The 17,578-nt window shown below is 41.6% G+C and overlaps 1 protein-coding gene across 1 annotated transcript in view; it reads left to right on the top strand.

Moving 5' to 3' along the window:
• Positions 1-17,578, top strand: part of LOC134468185 (transcription initiation factor IIA subunit 1-like) — a 17,718-nt gene extending 140 nt beyond the window's left edge. The window contains exons 2-8 of the mRNA XM_063222123.1: positions 3,714-3,778; positions 5,895-5,970; positions 6,774-6,907; positions 8,211-8,312; positions 11,708-11,986; positions 14,320-14,409; positions 14,785-17,578. Coding sequence (XP_063078193.1) covers positions 3,714-3,778; positions 5,895-5,970; positions 6,774-6,907; positions 8,211-8,312; positions 11,708-11,986; positions 14,320-14,409; positions 14,785-14,892 — 854 coding nt within the window. The 3' untranslated portion in view covers positions 14,893-17,578. The remainder of the gene's footprint in view (positions 1-3,713; positions 3,779-5,894; positions 5,971-6,773; positions 6,908-8,210; positions 8,313-11,707; positions 11,987-14,319; positions 14,410-14,784) is intronic.

Here is a 17,578-nt window from a genome sequence, read left to right as displayed (position 1 = left end):
AAAGCCAGTTGAAATTACTAATCATTTAGATAATTATTTCATGACAAAAATAGACAAGTTAGAAAGTAGAATCACCTCACAATCTGAAGTTGGAAAACTATCTGGTATACACACATTATTAATTTATGTTTCAAGGAAAATAAATGTCCACAATTATGGAAAATATCCAAAGTTGTGCCTTTACCAAAGAATAATAAATTGCCTTTCTCAGAGACGAACAGTCGACCCATTAGTTTGTTGCCGATCTTAAGTAAAATAATGGAGAAAATTGCTCATGAGCAGATTCAGAGTTATTTTGTTAAAAATGAATTCATGACCCTTTACCAGCATGCATACCGGAATAAACATTCAACTGCTACAGCCTTAACACAAATGCTGGATGACTGGTTGCAGGGAATGGATCAGAGTCACATTATAGGTGCCGTTCTTTTGGATTTTTCTGCAGCATTTGATATTCTTAATCATGAACTTATGTTGGAAAAACTGAAATATTATGGCTTCACTGAGTCAGCTTTGCTTTGGGTCAATAGCTATTTAAGTAACAGGAAACAAATGGTTTATTTCAATGGAAGCTTTTCAGACATCATACCTGTGAAGCACGGGGTGCCTCAAGGCAGCTGCTTAGGCCCTCTTCTTTACTCTATATTTACTAATGACCTGCCATTGGTATTAACTAAGGCCAATATTTCAATGTATGCTGACGATTCCACTATATATTTAGCTGCAGCGACTGTGGAGGATTTAAATGAAAAACTTGCAAGTGAGACAGCGAATGTTGTTGACTGGATTAACAAAAATAAACTGATACTAAATGTGTCTAAGACTAATTGTATTGTACTCGGTACTAAGCATTCTTTCAATTCTAAACCAATGTTGAATATTGCAATAAATAATACAGTGATACAACAAGTAGAAGACGTCAAACTTTTAGGTGTTGTAATTGACTAAACTATCTTGGGACAAGCAAATACAGAGGGTTGTCACTAAAATGGGAAATGCATTAGCAATAATTATTATATGGTTGTGACGTCATCTGTCGAATGCTCCATTCATTTCAACGGGGCTCCCCAACGTTCGGACGTCTGTTATTTTTCGATAACGGACGGGTTGGTCTATAACAGACCGCTGTCAATGGCAACAAGACTTTTCACTGCTAAAGCGACTTTTCAACAAGACTCTAATCAGCTGCTGTGATAGACAGCGTTGTCCTGGCTACCGCTGTCAATGGCAACAAGACGTTCACTGCTAAAGCCACTGGCTTGTATACAAGTCAGTGGCTAAAGCGAATGTTTCATATCACTCCGCAAGGGGTCCGGTCTTTTGTCACTCTAATCAGCTGCTGTGATAGACAACACCTGTTGTCCTGGCTACCTAGCTGTTGCCTAGCGGTGTTCCACAACGGCACTGTTTTGTTTTGCGCAGCAACAATCTTAACATTAAATAGGCCTAAAGACATGTCCCCGCCATGTGTGAATCATTTAAGTATATCCATATAATAAGCGGGTTAACTTTCGGCGAGTCGGTCGCTTTGTGGAATAGCAGCACTTCAGAGAGAACAAGACCCCTCCGCTCCGCGTCGGGGTCTAAAGATTCTCTCTGTCGTGCTGCTATTCCACGGTAGCGACCTTCTCGCCGAACGTTAACCCTTACTTAAAAGATGTGCTAAGTATTTATATATATAAACTTATATAAACTTTATTACAGGCTCAGGGCCCAATAGGCAGACACACAACATATACATAGAAATAAAATGAGCAGGAAAAAGAAGAAATAATAATAATTTAAAAAAAAACACTGTATTTAACACACACACACTTGCTAAACAAGTAATTCAGGCTCTGGTTTAACCTGGATTACTGTTCTATTGTCTGGTCTTCTACATCTTGTGGTAATATAAGGAAATTACAGCTGGTCCAGAATAAAGCAGCAAGAGTAGCTCTTTCGTGTAATTGGAGAACAAATGTCATTAAAATGCACAAATCTTTAGGTTGGTCAAATGTAAGAAACAGACTTTTGTCTCTACTTATGGTTTTTATTAAGAGTCTCATTATTACAAAATCACCTCTGATAATATACAGAAAGTTGTGGTTTAGTTCACTAGTCCATACACATTCTACAAGACATGCAGTTGGTGGGTGTTTCACCTTACCCAGCTCCAGCACAGCAATGCAACGTTCTGTTATGTACAGGGCAATGCATCAATGGAACACATTACCTCATAATATTACGCAGCTAAATATTCATGCCTTCAAAGTGCAAATCAAAAATTATTATATGAATAGCAGCTCTGTGTAGTTTTGCTGTCTTTTTGCTGTCTTTTTTCTTTTTCTGCTGCTTTCTCTTAGCTGTCTTGTCTGCCTGCCTTGTAACTTCAAGAAAGCACCTATGTATCGTTTGTGTTATTTATTTTATTTATTTTCTCTTTGTATTTTATTTTAGTTTTGCTGTTTCCCTCTTGATGTAGTAGATATGTATGTCATGTTTACTATCACTCTGTGTAATGGATATTTGTTAATGGTTGATTAGAAGGACCACAAAAAGAATACAATGTAGCCTATGTTGTGTTTGTCGCCACGCTGTGTGGCTGATATTTGTAATTTTTAATGAACAACTGAGAAAGACCCCAGGAAGAATAGCTAATGCTAAAAGCAAAAGCTAATGGGGATCTAATAAAAAAACAAACAAACAAACATACAGAAAATTGCTTTCCATGGCCATAAACAACTGAGTTGACTAATTTATGCTAATGCGTCATTGGCATCAAGTGAATTACTGGGAGTTGATTTTAAGAGGTTTTTGCTGGTTTTGACACAATTAATGTCCTGTTTAGAACTAGCACTAATTTGTCCAGTTCTTGCAGTGGATAACCATGCTTATCATATTTGGGAATACATGCTGGGTTACTGTGCTTCTGCCGTTCTGAGTCCATTATTGGGTTTTTAGGAAGATGCTTTGGCTGGAAAGGGCCACTTACCGGTAATTACTTTATGGGGGCACTTAGAAAAGACAGATCCTCCATGCTCCTGCACTGCACTTCACAATCTGGTGCGTCACAGGAAAGGACTAGTAAATGCAGGGAAAGAATGGAGTCACTGGAGCATCTTGAGATGTGGAAGTTTATTTTAAAACAAGTAAACTTCCACATCTGAAGATGCTCCGGTGACTCCTTTCTTTCCTTACTTTATGGGGCACTTAAGGTAGGGACATAGACGCGAATTTGGCCAAGCGAAGCGAACTTCGCCATTCATTCCTATGAGGGAGGCGAAAGCAAGCGAACAGGAGCGAAGTTAAATTATTAAACCAAGTTTAATATTATGCAAATGAGGAGCAAATTTCGCCTGGCGGCAGCCAATCAAATCAAGAACATGACCGTTTCATTCCATTTGATTCGCCGCGACGACCTGGTGACGGTTGAGCGTCAGAATGGAACACTAAATTTTGCCTCTCTTCGCCTCGTTCGTTTCGCCTGCAATGTGTCCCTAGCGTTAGACACGCACTGATTTGACCCTTTTCTGTCTCTTGGACAATCAAGGATTTTATTTTATTACATCTTTTTAGTGAAATTACATTAAATTACATTTAATTACAATTTTCATTAGAAAAACAAAGTGTTCAGATGTGAAGACTGGCTTTCTTTTTGTTGTCTTTTCATTGTAGAGTTGGAAGCGTTGTTTTATGTCTCCTCTAACTCTCCCATCTCCTCTCCTATGCAGCTCCACAGCAGCAAGTTATCGTTCAAGACCCCAAGATTCTCCAGGCTATGAATGCAACAGGAATGGTACGTCTTTGGTTTACACTGTGGTCCCCACTAGCACTGTGGCTCTGGCTCTGTCTCTCTCTGGCTCTGGCTCTCGCTCTCTCTCTCCCTCTCTCTCCACATTGGGAGGGAAGCATAGTAATAGATGTAGCTATACATGGGTTCCAAAGTTTGTTTATAACCTGACTGCGCGAAACTATCTGTGCACAACTCAACCTCTGATTGTTGCAAACCGCTGTCGGTCAAATAAATAGCGCACGTAGTTGGCTGCCAGTGTCTTGCCCCTCCTCATAACATCGTGTTTACAAACATTCAGAGCCCATGTATTGGCCTGGTGGTTGCGGGTGTTGTATTTTGAGGCCAGATGGGAGGGGAGGGGAGGGGGTGTGGCTCAGGAGATTAGAGATGTTCACTGTGCTCAGACGGGATAAAGGTGGCGGGTGGCCAGTTAGTAACCTGCCTCATTATTGTCCGTCTCTCTGGCTGAAAGTCATTGGCGTTTCCTCCTCCCTCTCTTGCCTAGTTGATGCCAGTCCTCTGTGGAGACAGATCACGTCTTTTTTTTTGCCACCAAGAGAATGACTTTTTTTTTGTGATCAACATTTTTCATTTTATTGAGAAGTCATGACTGTAGAAAACAAAGATCAGTTTTCTGCTCAGGTAAAAGTGGTATAGTGTGTGAATGATCACACAATAAACATGAAATAAAGTAAATGCATTCCTCCAAAACAAAACAAAGAAAAGAGAATGGCTTTTGATTTATGTTTTTGCAAGATATTGAGTAAAAAAAAACCCGTAATCGATGACATTAGGCCTTGTGACACTAGGCTGAGGCCAGAGAAAAGGATGGAAGGAACTAGCATGACTTCAATGACCGCATTTCTTTAAAGGGACAGTTCAGTCAATTTCAACATGCAGTTGTAATGCTCACACTACCCTGGACTTGTCAGTGCCTGAGTTTTTTTTCCTTCTTCAGCCGTTTCCAAGATCCCGTTCATTGTAATGGGGGCAGCTCTTTGTTTACATTTCAAAAAAATCATTTTTATTTATTCCCAAAAACATCCAAAAGGTTACAAAACATCAGCAGACAACTAGCAAACAGCAGTACCGTTTGGGAAAAATATTTGGAGTTGGCCTATGTTTCATTTTTTTTTAAATGTAAACAAACGCTGCCCCCATTAGAATTGCTCATATCTCGGAAAGGGCTGAGCCGAAAAATGTGGCATCACCGGGTACTGTCAAGTCAAGGGTAGCGTGAGCAATACAACAGCACATTGAAATTGGCAGGAGTTACCCTTTAAGCTTAAGTCTGTCTCACCCGTGCTTTTTATTTATTAATTTATTTTACATTTTGCCCTTTTAAACCCTTTAAACCCTTAAAATCCGTAAAATCTTAAACCCAGCTGTAGGCCTACTGTACATTTGTAAATCAACCCCTTAGCTTGGTTGAAAGTTTTAGCTGGGCCCAGCTGAGTCCTTTGAAAGTCCTTCTCCCACCCAATACATACAATATCATGAGGACCCAATTCTACCCCACCCTCTCAGTGCACCTGGATCCCCAGTCGGTGCCTCTGTTGACTGTAGGGCTGTCACAAAAACAAAATTTGATGGTCGATAAATTGACCAAGAAATTATTGCGATAAACGATAATGTTGCCGTACTCGTCGTCATTTTCAAACAATATAATGAGAATGGTATGAAAATGTGAATACACCCTAATTAAAATGCGAATACACCCTATTTAAAATGCGAATACACCCTAATTAAAATGCGAATACACCCACTTTTAATTTTGAAAGCGTCACGGCATGGTTTGCTAAAGACAGACCGATTATGGATAGATAAGGCAGATCGATAGCATCATGGCGCTGAGTGAAATGTGCCTATCAGTATTCAGTCTCTTGGGTAGAGAAAGACAGGGTGACGAGGAAAACAAAAGCACGCAAATATAACTTATTATACTTGGTACAATATATTGACTTCTTGAATATTGTGACGGCCCTAGTTGACTGCATCCCACTCTTATGTTTTCTTGACTATGATGAAGGCTATGATGGTGGCCTGTGCTGCTACTGAGTAATTTGCGAGGATTGAATGTCTCATTCACGCCTTTCTTTTGACACATTACCTTTTACAGAGCGCCGCAGCCACTGCAGCCACACTGGCGTTGCCCACAGGTGTCGGGCCCTACCAGCAGATCATTACAAGTCAAGGTAATACACACACACACACACACACACACACACACACCATAGGCAGCAATGGGCCAGAGCTGCCCATGCATATTCAAGCCCTGCAATACGGCGGTGCCCAGCTGGTTTCAGTCTCAGTGGGGGTTGCATGGGAGGTGATGATGTGGAAATGGCACTTGGGTGAATAAAACCCACAACGCTCCCTTTGCCCGCACAGTCGCATAAATGCTAACAAGGACAGATGTTGTTTGGATATGATTGCTGGTTGTTCAGTTACGGCTGAGTAGAACGGTGTTTTAACCTGACCAGGTACATGTTTTTGAAAAGGTTTTACATTCCTTCATAGAAATTTCAGATGTTTGATATTGAATGTCTCCATCCGTTGTTACATGTCTTCCATTGGTACATTCAATGTTTCTGCAAAGTTATTTCACGAACCGACTTTTGGGGTACCACCACAGTGGTTTAAGTAACCTCCCAACCTGCATGTATGTGAGATGTGCATCACAAATATTAAAAAAAAACCTGGTTTGATGTAAAAATGAATAACCTTTGGGACAAAGACTAAACTAGTCTAACTACAGACTCAGACGCTTGTTGTGACTCGATGTGCATTAAATGCCCCTTGGAAAATCAAACTTTGGAAAATCAAAATTTGAAAAGACGTTGTGAATTGCAGTGAATGGTGAGGTGAACCCACTTGATTTTCCAAAGTTGGGGCGTTTGATGCACCCTATCGTACGTACGTTGGCTGTTGTGTCTGTGTTTAGACTCTAAACATCTCCAACTCTCTGCCTCTCCTCTCCGGTGTCGTCGGTCTCCAGGTCAGATCCTGCAGGTGGTGCGTGCGGCTAACGGGGCGCAGTACATCATCCAGCCCCAGCAGCAGCTGGTGGTCCAGCAGCAGGTCCTGCCCCAGATGCAGCCGGGCGGCGTCCAAGCTCCCGTCATACAACAGGTACCCTCCACTACACAACTACACCACACACACCATGCTAGTACCCTCAGTACTCTCTTTAAAGAGAAATGATGACTTCTGGTGGCGTCCAAGCCCTCTACATGCCCCCCCAATTAATTTTGGTGACGTGCAAGCCCTCCAACACACAACTACACCACACACTCCATGCAAGTACCCTCAGCGCCCCAAGCCCCTGTCATACAACAGGTACCCTCCATCACACAACACAACTCCCCTCAGACTCCGCAGACCTCCCCTTTAAAGAGAATTTATGACCGGACATCTCTTCTGGTGGCTTCCAAGTTCCCATCATATATCAGGTACCCTCCACCACATAACCCCCTCCCACTCCCCCCCTATTTCTTTTGGTGACACGCACCTGTTGTCAGCCTAGCCAAAACTATTTTTTTGGGACTATTCTGCATTCACCATCCAGTTTGCAAATGAGAAGATTACTTTACAATTGAGCTCTTGCAAGATATTTAAATATAATGCTGTTGTCAGTGATGTCATCATGACGCATTACTTCCTGGTACGATGCCACAAGCACAAGTGGAGGACGCAAGGTTGCATATTGGAACGCACACATGGTATTTAGTGTTCATATTGATAATCATGTTGCCTAACTTGGTGGCCATCTTGATGACGCCTTGGGCAATCGTGGTGAAAAAGTGAAGTTAAAAAGGAGTTAACTTGACTGCAATGACATGATTCATTTTGGCAAATACCAATAGTAACACGTTTACAAATGTCCCATCATGGCTTGTGTTCTGGCGTGTTGGTCATTCCCCATCTGAACAAACTGTAAGAGTTATTAACTTCACGATGACCAAGAGGAACTCGCAGAGGAGTCTCAAGTCTGTTCATGGATCAAGTTGGATTATGGTCCATGCCCTTAGCTGACATCTAAATTAGTCTTAAATGGTGCGTGCATGGACAGTTGCTTATCCAGAGGTCAAGTCAGACCATTACACAAGTCGCACGGCCCTAGTATGGATTAAAAAGTCTTCAGAGGCGCCACTAAGGCCACACTACTACAGTGCCACCTTAAGGCGTTAGTGTGCGTGTGGCTGCACGCGTTGCCGCATGCGCCAGGCTGCATGCGCGTGTGTACTTCCTCACATTTCTAACATTTTAAATTTACATGCAAAAAGACTAAAACAAATCACAGGTGTAAAGACCAGGGCTGTGCATATATTTTCATTGTATCTGTACTCGGTATGTACTCGTTGTCGTATCGGTTTTCAAAAAAAAGTGGCATCGTGCATTCCTAGTAAATTGTTCCCTTTGTCTCATTGCACAGGTCCTCGCGCCATTACAGGGCGGCATCCCCCAGCAAACAGGAGTCATCATTCAGCCCCAGCAGATAGTCCTCGCTGGAAACAAAGTTCCACAGAATGCACAAGTAAGTGTTTCATGCTCACGTTAGTTTTCAGAGTGAGGAGTCCGCACACTTAGAATCCTTTTTGTTGTATTTAATTTTTTTCATGGCAAGATAACGTTTCGACCTCAACAGTCTTCTTCAGATTCAATCCTGCCATGAAAAAATGAAACACAACAAAAAGGATTCTAAGTGTGCGGACTCCTCACTCTGAAAACTAGTTGACCTTCGTCCTGTACCTTTCCCTGGGATGTGCACAATCCTCTCCTTCATTTCATGCTCACGTTACCCTTGACTTGTCAGTCCCCGGTGATGCTGCATTTTTTGGCACAGCCCTTTCCGACATCTGAGCGATTCTAATGATAAAAAAAAAATCTTAACATAGGCCTACTCCAAGTATTTTCCCATAAGATATCACTGTTTGCTAGTTGTCTGCTGATGTCGCATAACCTTTTGGATGTTTTTGGGAATTTATCAAGATGTTTTTTTGAAATGTAAACAAACTAAGGTTTTTTGACAACTAGGCCTTTGGCGTAGCTCCAGATAATTGTTTAACCCATTTTAGCCTAAGCCCTTTTTGGGAATAGGTGCCCTCTCCCTATTAAAACCTAAATATCTCAGGCTCCAAAGAACATAAAACATGAAATAAGTTTCATTCATTCCTTCCTTCATTTTGCACTAGAATGTGTTCATTCAGCTCTAACATACCCACATACAGCTCTAACATACCCATAATGCAGCGTATATGTCGCTCCATGACACAATGGGTTAAGCAAGGTGGAACCCAACCATCTACAGAAAGTGAGGTTGGTGCACAGCTGGTATACGTTGAAACTTTGAGGCTCTAGCATGAGCACTCAATCTAGCCCTTGGGCAACTTCAGCCCGGGTTAGTCAGTCAGTGTGGAGTTTTCCCATCTCCTGGGGCATCATGTACTAAGAAGTGCGTGGATTTCCTACCAAGAAAGTGCGGACGCGAAAATCTTGAAAGTTACTTGCAGAAAAAAAATCCGGATGTATCAATAAGTGCGTAACCAGGTTTTGCCATGAAATCTTGCGCACATGCACGAGCACACATGGGCCCAAGTCTCCACCTTGCCTCCTCCCTTAAATATTCTATATGAATATTCTAATTAGTATTAACAGACCCATTTGTGTGCATTCATTGGTTGGAAGAATGGGAAAGGGAACGCGGGAAATACATTTTCATGATGCGAGATGAAGGCGCTGTTTCTGAGGTAGCCAATTTAAAAGGGAAAAGGCTGCGCGCAATAGCCTAACAAAATTACTCTGGCGTGTATCAAATCAGGCATTGGTAATACTTCATGTTATACTGCAGTACAATGCAGGTTTTCATTAGCATTAGGCCTACATCAAAGCACATTGCGATGAGGCAGTCGCCAAGGCTGCCGAGAAATAAACTTTTATGTCTGGTATAAATATGAAAGATTACGCATGCACACATATGCCACATGTAACCTATAAATAACCTGCAACCAATACTCAGTTAAAAATTCTCCTGTTAATTGATGGACTGATTTTACAGTAGCCTAGCCTTATTAAAAGGGAAAAACGAGCACTGCGGAGAGGACGTTCCCAACAAATGCGAGAAGACACATCGCAGATGTAGTCCAGAAAATATTCAATGTTTATTGTAATAGCTGCCAAATAGCCTACTTGAAGTAATACTGCTGATGGGCATCCAATTTTGTTGTAGCCTAATTCCAGGATAGTTTCATGAGTCCGCTTCATTTTAACCAGCTGTCTCAACAATAATATGGTTGAGGTGGGTTTCTTCTTTTTTTTTTTTTTTAAGTCGCGCTTCTCAACATTCAAATCCACATTTAACTGGCTGCATTTTTGCAATATTTCCGACCGCATACAGCACATGTAGTTGCGCTGCATGGCTCCGAGTGCCGCCAAAAAGACGAAATGCACCAGTTACGGCAACTTCCACGCTTAGGGCAACTTCCACAGCAGCCCTGAAATTCGCGTGGAGATCCGCAGTTTTCCACGTCTAGTCTGTTTTAGTACATCTGAACGTGACTTGTGCACCTTTGTGTGACGGCAACAAAGATTGCCAATATGGTAGACCAAGATAAAGCATATGTGTCACCAATGCAAAGTGGGACCAAGTCTCCTAAATAGGTGCGACTTTTCCATTAAAATGCATTTATTTTGAACCTCCCACTAGTTCCCTGAAGTCTCCAAAAAGGGGCATGGCAGCTAAGAACCTTGCGTCATATTGACTCCGGAAGAAACTCCTTATGATTTTTTTTTCATCTTCCTTATTAGTCACCTCTGACGCTATCCTGATTATCATCGACTTTCAAATCTCTGAGACTTAACGTGACCAAGAGCATAACAATTAACATTTCCCAAATGGCATGGTTGACCCACCTCCCTTCATTTGCTAATACTTGTTTGCTTCCCGACAATGTGGGAGGAGTTCACGTTTTTTTTCTGGTGCTCAGAAAGTACTTGCATTGCTCTTGACCTGACTAGTAGCAACGCTGAAGGGGTTGCGTCACTAGGAGGGCACGGCCTGGCTACTCCGACGCTAATACCCCATGGGTGATGCAGACAGTGACCGTGACAGCACAGCAACTTGTGCAGCAGGTGGCATCTGCAGCAGCAGCAGCAGCTGCAGCAGCCTTTGTTTTATAAAGAGTTTGTTGACAGGAAGTGAGAGGCAGACACAGTTGGGGGATGATCCCAGGGCCGTAATCGAATCCGGGTCCCCGGTGTAATGGGGCACCTAAGTCTCCACCCCTTCCGGGCGGCTTCTGGGGCTGGCAACGGAAAAACTTTTGACTGGGCTGTAATGGACTGATCAAAGCTATTTTCCGACCCACCTCGCATTTCCCCGTCGATCACACATATGCTGTGCCTCATAATTAATAACAACCAATGGTGTGCTTGTTGACTTCACTTGGCAAGCGATTTTTGAGTTGTGAGTGTGGAAAAATATGTAATTATTTGGACTACACAACAGACGTCGCATGTCCGACGTGCAGCCACTTAAGCCACGGTGCAGCGGTAGGGTTGGCTGTGCCTCGGTTCACGTCAGATATGCGAGGCGCAAGTGTAGTCTCCAACACAGTTTTGCACAAAAGCTAAAATAACGTTTCTTGCGTGACGAAAATGAGTGGTCTTACGACGCAAATCCAAACCTTTCAAATTCACTGTCATCATATGTGAAATCCGGAGCACATGCCAAACGGGATGAGGATTTAGCTTGACTCGCTCCATTAACTCGCATTCAAAATTTTGCGAGCTCCTGCCCCATGGATCGGAAGTAGAAGGGCGTGACTTAGGTGCCCCATTGTATGGTGACTTAGCCGTTTGGACCAGTTTCAGGTGCGACAGTGCACCCCCCACAAGGGCTCTTGTGTGACGCTGATAAAGTATGCCCCCCAGGTGATGCAGACGGCGACGATGGCAGCGCAGCAGACTGCGCAGGCAGCTGCAGCAGCACAGGTGCAGGCCGTGCAGCAGCAGCAGCTCCAGCAGGTGGCGCCACAACAACAACAGCAGCAGCAGCAGCAGCCTCAGCAGCAGCAGCCTCCCATGATGTTGCAGGTGGACGGGGCGGGGGACACCTCCTCAGAGGAGGAGGACGAGGAGGAGGAGGAGTACGACGAGGACGAAGATGAGGACAAGGACAAAGATGGCGGGGAGGATGGCCAGGTGGAGGAGGTGCGTATGTGCATGCGTGCATGTCTGTCTGTCTGTGAGGGTCTGTGTAGTGCAGAATCCAAAAAGGTCTTCGTAAAGCATTTTAGTATGCAAGTTTTATTTATGAACATTTAAAACAGAGCAAAACTGACCAAAGTGCTGCACAGAGGCTGGTTAGAATGAAACTAACTAGATAAATAGATCAAGCAAATCTACCACCATACAACCATTAGTTTCTCTCAAAATGGCTTTGAAGGTTCTGGGCAAAAAGCCAAGAAAGTATCATCACTGTAGCATTATTTCAAAGTACAACTTACTGTCCTTTGATAGTTTTATCTATTTTGCTGATATGTGTTAAATGTATAAAATTACTCATGATCTTGCACCACCACCTCTTAAGCAATGCATATCACGCTGCAGAGATAAATTAAGAGTGTCAAGGTCCTCTGTCAGAGGCGATTGTTATGTGGGATACAGGAAGACTTCCTTTGGTCTATCAGCCTTTTCTGTTAGTGCAATTGAAAAATGGAATGCAATTCCAGTTTTTATCAGGGACAGTGTAAGCTTTAACCAGTTTAATTTATCACTAAAAAGATGGCTTAAGACTAATCAAAAATGTGACCACTGATCATTGTGCTTTGTTACAGTAAGCACTGCCATATGGCATGGTCATAATCATGTGTGTATTGCCTTGTTGTGATAATGTGATTGTACATGTTTTTGTATGTTTTAGTAGGATTCTGTTGCTGCTCCAATTTGTGACTTGTAGTGGCAACAACAGTGCATGTATTGTCTATGTTTTAATTAGTGTTTTTTTTTTAGCTCCCTGCCCATGGACCACAGATGTAAACTAGCTTCTAGCTAACTCTGGTACTAGATTCTGTCTTGTACATGGTCCCTGTCAAATAAGCAATAAACTAAACTAAATGAAGCATATTAATGGCGCATTTTAGAAGCATTCCAATAGACACAAAGAAAATCGTCTGCATGCAGTGTACAGTTGCAGCACTGACCGCATTGACTAATAAGATGCATAAAGTGAGCTTAGAACAATTTAGATACATAAAGTGTTTAAAACCAATGTCTTAAAGGAAAGAGGAGGTTAAAACTATAGGGACAAGGGCTAAAAGTATACATGAGGTACAATAAAAGCAAAATAAAAGAAACTAAGATCTAAGAGGCAAAGGCCAATGTATATATGGTAGGTTTTTAAGTCTAGATATAAAAGCAGAAGTTGTGGGAGCAGATCTAACATCGGGAGGTTAACTGTTCCAGAGGCGTGGAGCTGCAATTTCAAAAGCACGCCCCCTTTTTCCGTCAGACGGGATCGGCCAACCTGGGGGAGACCTTTGTCCGTAGATCTGAGGGGCCTGAATGCAGAGTAATGCTATAGCATGTCTGAGATGTTATACCTAGTAGAGGGCCCCCATATACAAGTCTCTATTTTGTAGCCACGCTAGTGTAGTGGAACTTCAAATAGTGATTCAATATGTATTTTTTGAAAAGTAACGACAGATTGCCCCCAAACATGCCAGGTGGCGACAAGATAATGAGAAAAATAAAATATTCATTCACAAAAGTATGTATGCAAATGTACGTCAGCTACTGAATGTCAAGATATCCCTTTGAATTAGATCAAATGAAATTGTTACGTGTTTTTGCAATGTATGGCAGGAAGAATCCTGAAAACTCTTCCCATTTTCTAAATTACTTTGGACAGATCTTTCTAATACTGGAAGAAAAGCACATTGAAATAGAGGACTGTAACTGGGTCACTATGAAATGTCCTGTAAATCAAGAATATATTTGTGGAAAATGTACAGGTTGAACAGTAGGTTGACAACAGGAGGCTTTCAGGTTGACATTTGTAATTCATGTTTTTACAGTTACTTTGACATTTTTGACCTTTTATACCCTCATTCTATCAAAATTGATTAAATCAAAATTAATTGTCCTTGGTTTCTAAAAAGATGTATTTTAGCATGTTGTAAGTCTATTTTCAAATGTTAACCTTTCGTACTAGAACCAAACAGAGGAACACAAAAAGCATGCGCACAGACATATACAGGTGTGAAGTCACTTTTGTGGTTTTGCAGCTTTTTTTTTTTGCCTGCCCGTATAGCTTAACCCAAAAAAGTTTTTAGCCATCCGGTTCTTCTTTTAGATATGGGGGAAATACTGTTTCTTTGAAAGGTCTAGAAAGTACTTATTCTCTTGGTTTCCATGGCATTACCAAGACAACGTTGTACCTCTGATGTGGCAACATTTTTACTGTGGTAAATTAACTTTTTGGGAGAAAAACATATCTGGTTGAAAGGGCTGGAAATATATCTTTTTTTTATGTCCCTCCTCAGGAACCCTTGAACAGCGAAGATGATGTCAGCGATGAAGAAGACCAGGAGCTTTTCGATACAGAGAATGTAGTAGTTTGCCAATATGACAAGGTAGGTCTGCCGGAACACTGCCAGACTGTTCTCAAATAAAACGCACACTGGCACATTTTTTGCATTAAACCCCAAATTGTTGTTTCTGCATCTAGTTTGTCAATACCACAACAAATAACGGATAACAAATAACAAGTTAACAAATTAACAGAGCACAGCAAAAAAAGAAAATAATAATAATAATCAAGGTACATTTTCACAATGGCCCCATTTTAAAGCCCCACATTTCTGTTTCTGCATCTAGTTTGTCAATACAGCAACAAATAACAGATACCAAATAAGAAGATAGCAAATTAACAGAGCACAGCAAATAATCAAGGTACATTTTCATAATTACATTTTCATTTTAAAACCCCATTTTGTTTTTGCGTCCAGATCCACAGAAGCAAGAACAAGTGGAAGTTCACCCTGAAAGACGGCATCATGAATCTGAATGGGAGGGACTACGTCTTCTCCAAAGCCATAGGGGATGCGGAGTGGTAAGCACAGCGCCGCACCAACCCTGGTGGACCCCATTTCTCGAAAGTGTCGTTGCTATCCACTTAGCAACTTACTCGGTTTCAACGCAATTTCCCATTGGCAACCTACGAGGTTGCTAACTTAGCAATGATGCTGTCGAGAAATGCATCCCTGAAGAGGACAGAAGAGGAAGGCAAACGAGTGGGGAAACAAAAGTGCGAAAACAAACTGGACAGCCATACTGGGACTGTCATTTTAAGACCCATCACACCTGTGGGGACTTTATGCATTTCAATTGGTGTGTGATGGGCAGACGTGTGGGAATACAATGACGCCCCTTTAAAACCAAGAAGAGAAAATTGAGTTGTAAAAAAAAACACTTAATCACACACACACACACACACACACACACACACACACACACACACACACGCTGCCAGTGACAGGCAGTAGATCGCTAACCGATTACATCAAGATTTACAACCAAGGTTAAGAAAAGAAAATCTGTATCATCACCCGGATCACCGTCAAAACAAAATCCATCCAAGAACAACAAAAGCAGAAAGCGTCTATGGACAGCGGACCATGTTGAAAACTCATCACCCATCCAGACAGTTATCAGTTCCTATGGGTTGACCAAAATAAATAAGGTATGAAACGCAAAAATTTTAAAACAAAAAAAATTAAGTGGGTAAAGGAGAGCAATTTGAAGTACATTTACTTCAAAAGTGCCTGTGAAACAAGCACGGAGGTGACCATAGCCTTTGTTTTGATTGCACATTTCTTTTTATCGGCATCACATTAGCACATTGTGGTACTAGATTCCCAATTCCAGTTACTCTCGTTTGTTCTAATTCCTGCCACTCAGTAAAACGTGCCTAGTCTTGTCCCCGTCCCCAGCCTGATAAAGCCCCATGGCCTGCCATTGGTTAAACAGGATGGTTGACAAAGGAGATGGACCTTTTTAATGTGTGTGTTTTTTTTTTCTTCTTCTTCTTAAAACAAACAAACGAACAAACACTACACACAGTTACCGAAGACCTACCGAAGTGCTAGTCTGATTTATTGTAAGCGTTCCAAGAGCAGAATGTGCAATGTGGCTAATTACAAGTAAGAAGATGCAGATGGTGCCGTTTTGTTGGCCAGTCTCCAAAATATGCCATTCAGCACCCCACCCCCTCCCCCACCACCTTTGTTTTTAAAGAACATTATATAACCCAATGTGAATTTTAGCTGTATGTTATTGGCTTCACTTTCAGTTCTGTTTGTGTTTACCCCAACACACACACACACACCGCTGCCACCCCTTCCGCTCTTAAGGTAATGATACACTACGCACATTTTTGGGCGAGGCTTTTGGGAAATGATACTGAAAGATTTTATTTGGACAGTTGAGCACCACATCACTTTTATGTGGAGACCTTGGATCTGTAGTCAGCAAAAATATTGAGAAATATTTTCTCAGTCATTTTATTGGGAACAGTAGGATCCAATCATGTTGTTGCCCATCAACACTGCTCGAGAAAAGTTGCCCTGTGTGTCATCACCTTTTAGATTGAGTTCAGTGGAGCTGGCGGAGGTGTTTTGTGTTTTGTGCTTGTCCCCATTCCACACCATGCTTAGCTTTACCAAGGAGGCTCTATGATTCCGTGTTTGTCAGTTCAACTTGCCATTTTGCTAGCCGGTAACGATGTCTGTTCAAACTTCCTGACACCTAATTACTTCCAAATGTTTAAAGATGGCACATGGTGGGGTTTTTTTTCTTCTCTTTTTGTTTTGGCTGTTTTTATATTTATTTCCTGAAAGCTCAGGCACCATAGTAATAATTTGAGGCAGGCATGGGGTTACTCACTGTACCAAACTGTGCTCTTAAAAATAAGAAAAAAAAGGAAGTCTTCCTTGCTCCCTTTTTTTTGGCTGGACACCCCCCTCCCCCATCATGTGCTCTACTGTTGATTTCAGTTCAATCTTGAGCTTTATTTTTTAATCATGCTCCTCCATTTTTTTCTTTTTTTTTCTTTAAGTGGTTTCCTTATTTCATTCTGTTCCCAGTTTTCTAGTCACTGCCGTAGTTCATGTAAGGTGTGACTGATTTGCCTAGCTGACTAGGGAAACCCACACTTCCAGAAAAACGGAAAGTCAACTCTGTCCTTTTTTTTTCACCGCCCCCTTTCCCCAAACAGTAATTTTGTTAATCTTATCACCGTGGTCACTAGTTGGACGGAACTGCGGGTCGCATATTTGTGACAATAAATTCTTCAGAGAGATTTTAGAATAGGTGTGCAAAATATATTTATTTCAGCATAGACCAGTACTTTTCACTGTCCATTTTCTTATTTGTGCCTTTTTTTGATTTGTTTATATCAGCTTTCTGGCAAATGAATAAAATAAATAAAGGATGGTATTTAATGATGCAGGTGTTTTAAAGAAGACTGTATTCTCTGCTTTGTTTTTATAATTGTTTATCTACCACGTTTCAACTGCTGTCTGAAGAACTGTTCTGAGAGGGAAATATACTGTTTGTATTGTTCACAATACTGTTTTTGAATCAAGATTGCTCTTTGTAAATGACTCGACCATCTCTTGGAAGGCTGTGCTTTGAATACCAACAATTAGAGGAATTAGTATTTTGTTGAACTGAAACCCATTTGAGTTTTTGCCTTTGCTAAACTTTTCATTAAAGTAATGTGAGAAAAACGCATGTAGTCAA

The sequence above is a fragment of the Engraulis encrasicolus genome, chromosome 18, assembly GCF_034702125.1.
Source record: "Engraulis encrasicolus isolate BLACKSEA-1 chromosome 18, IST_EnEncr_1.0, whole genome shotgun sequence".
Taxonomy (NCBI): domain Eukaryota; kingdom Metazoa; phylum Chordata; class Actinopteri; order Clupeiformes; family Engraulidae; genus Engraulis; species Engraulis encrasicolus.
Note: the sequence above shows the minus strand (reverse complement) of the source record. Positions and strands in the feature narration are given on the sequence as shown.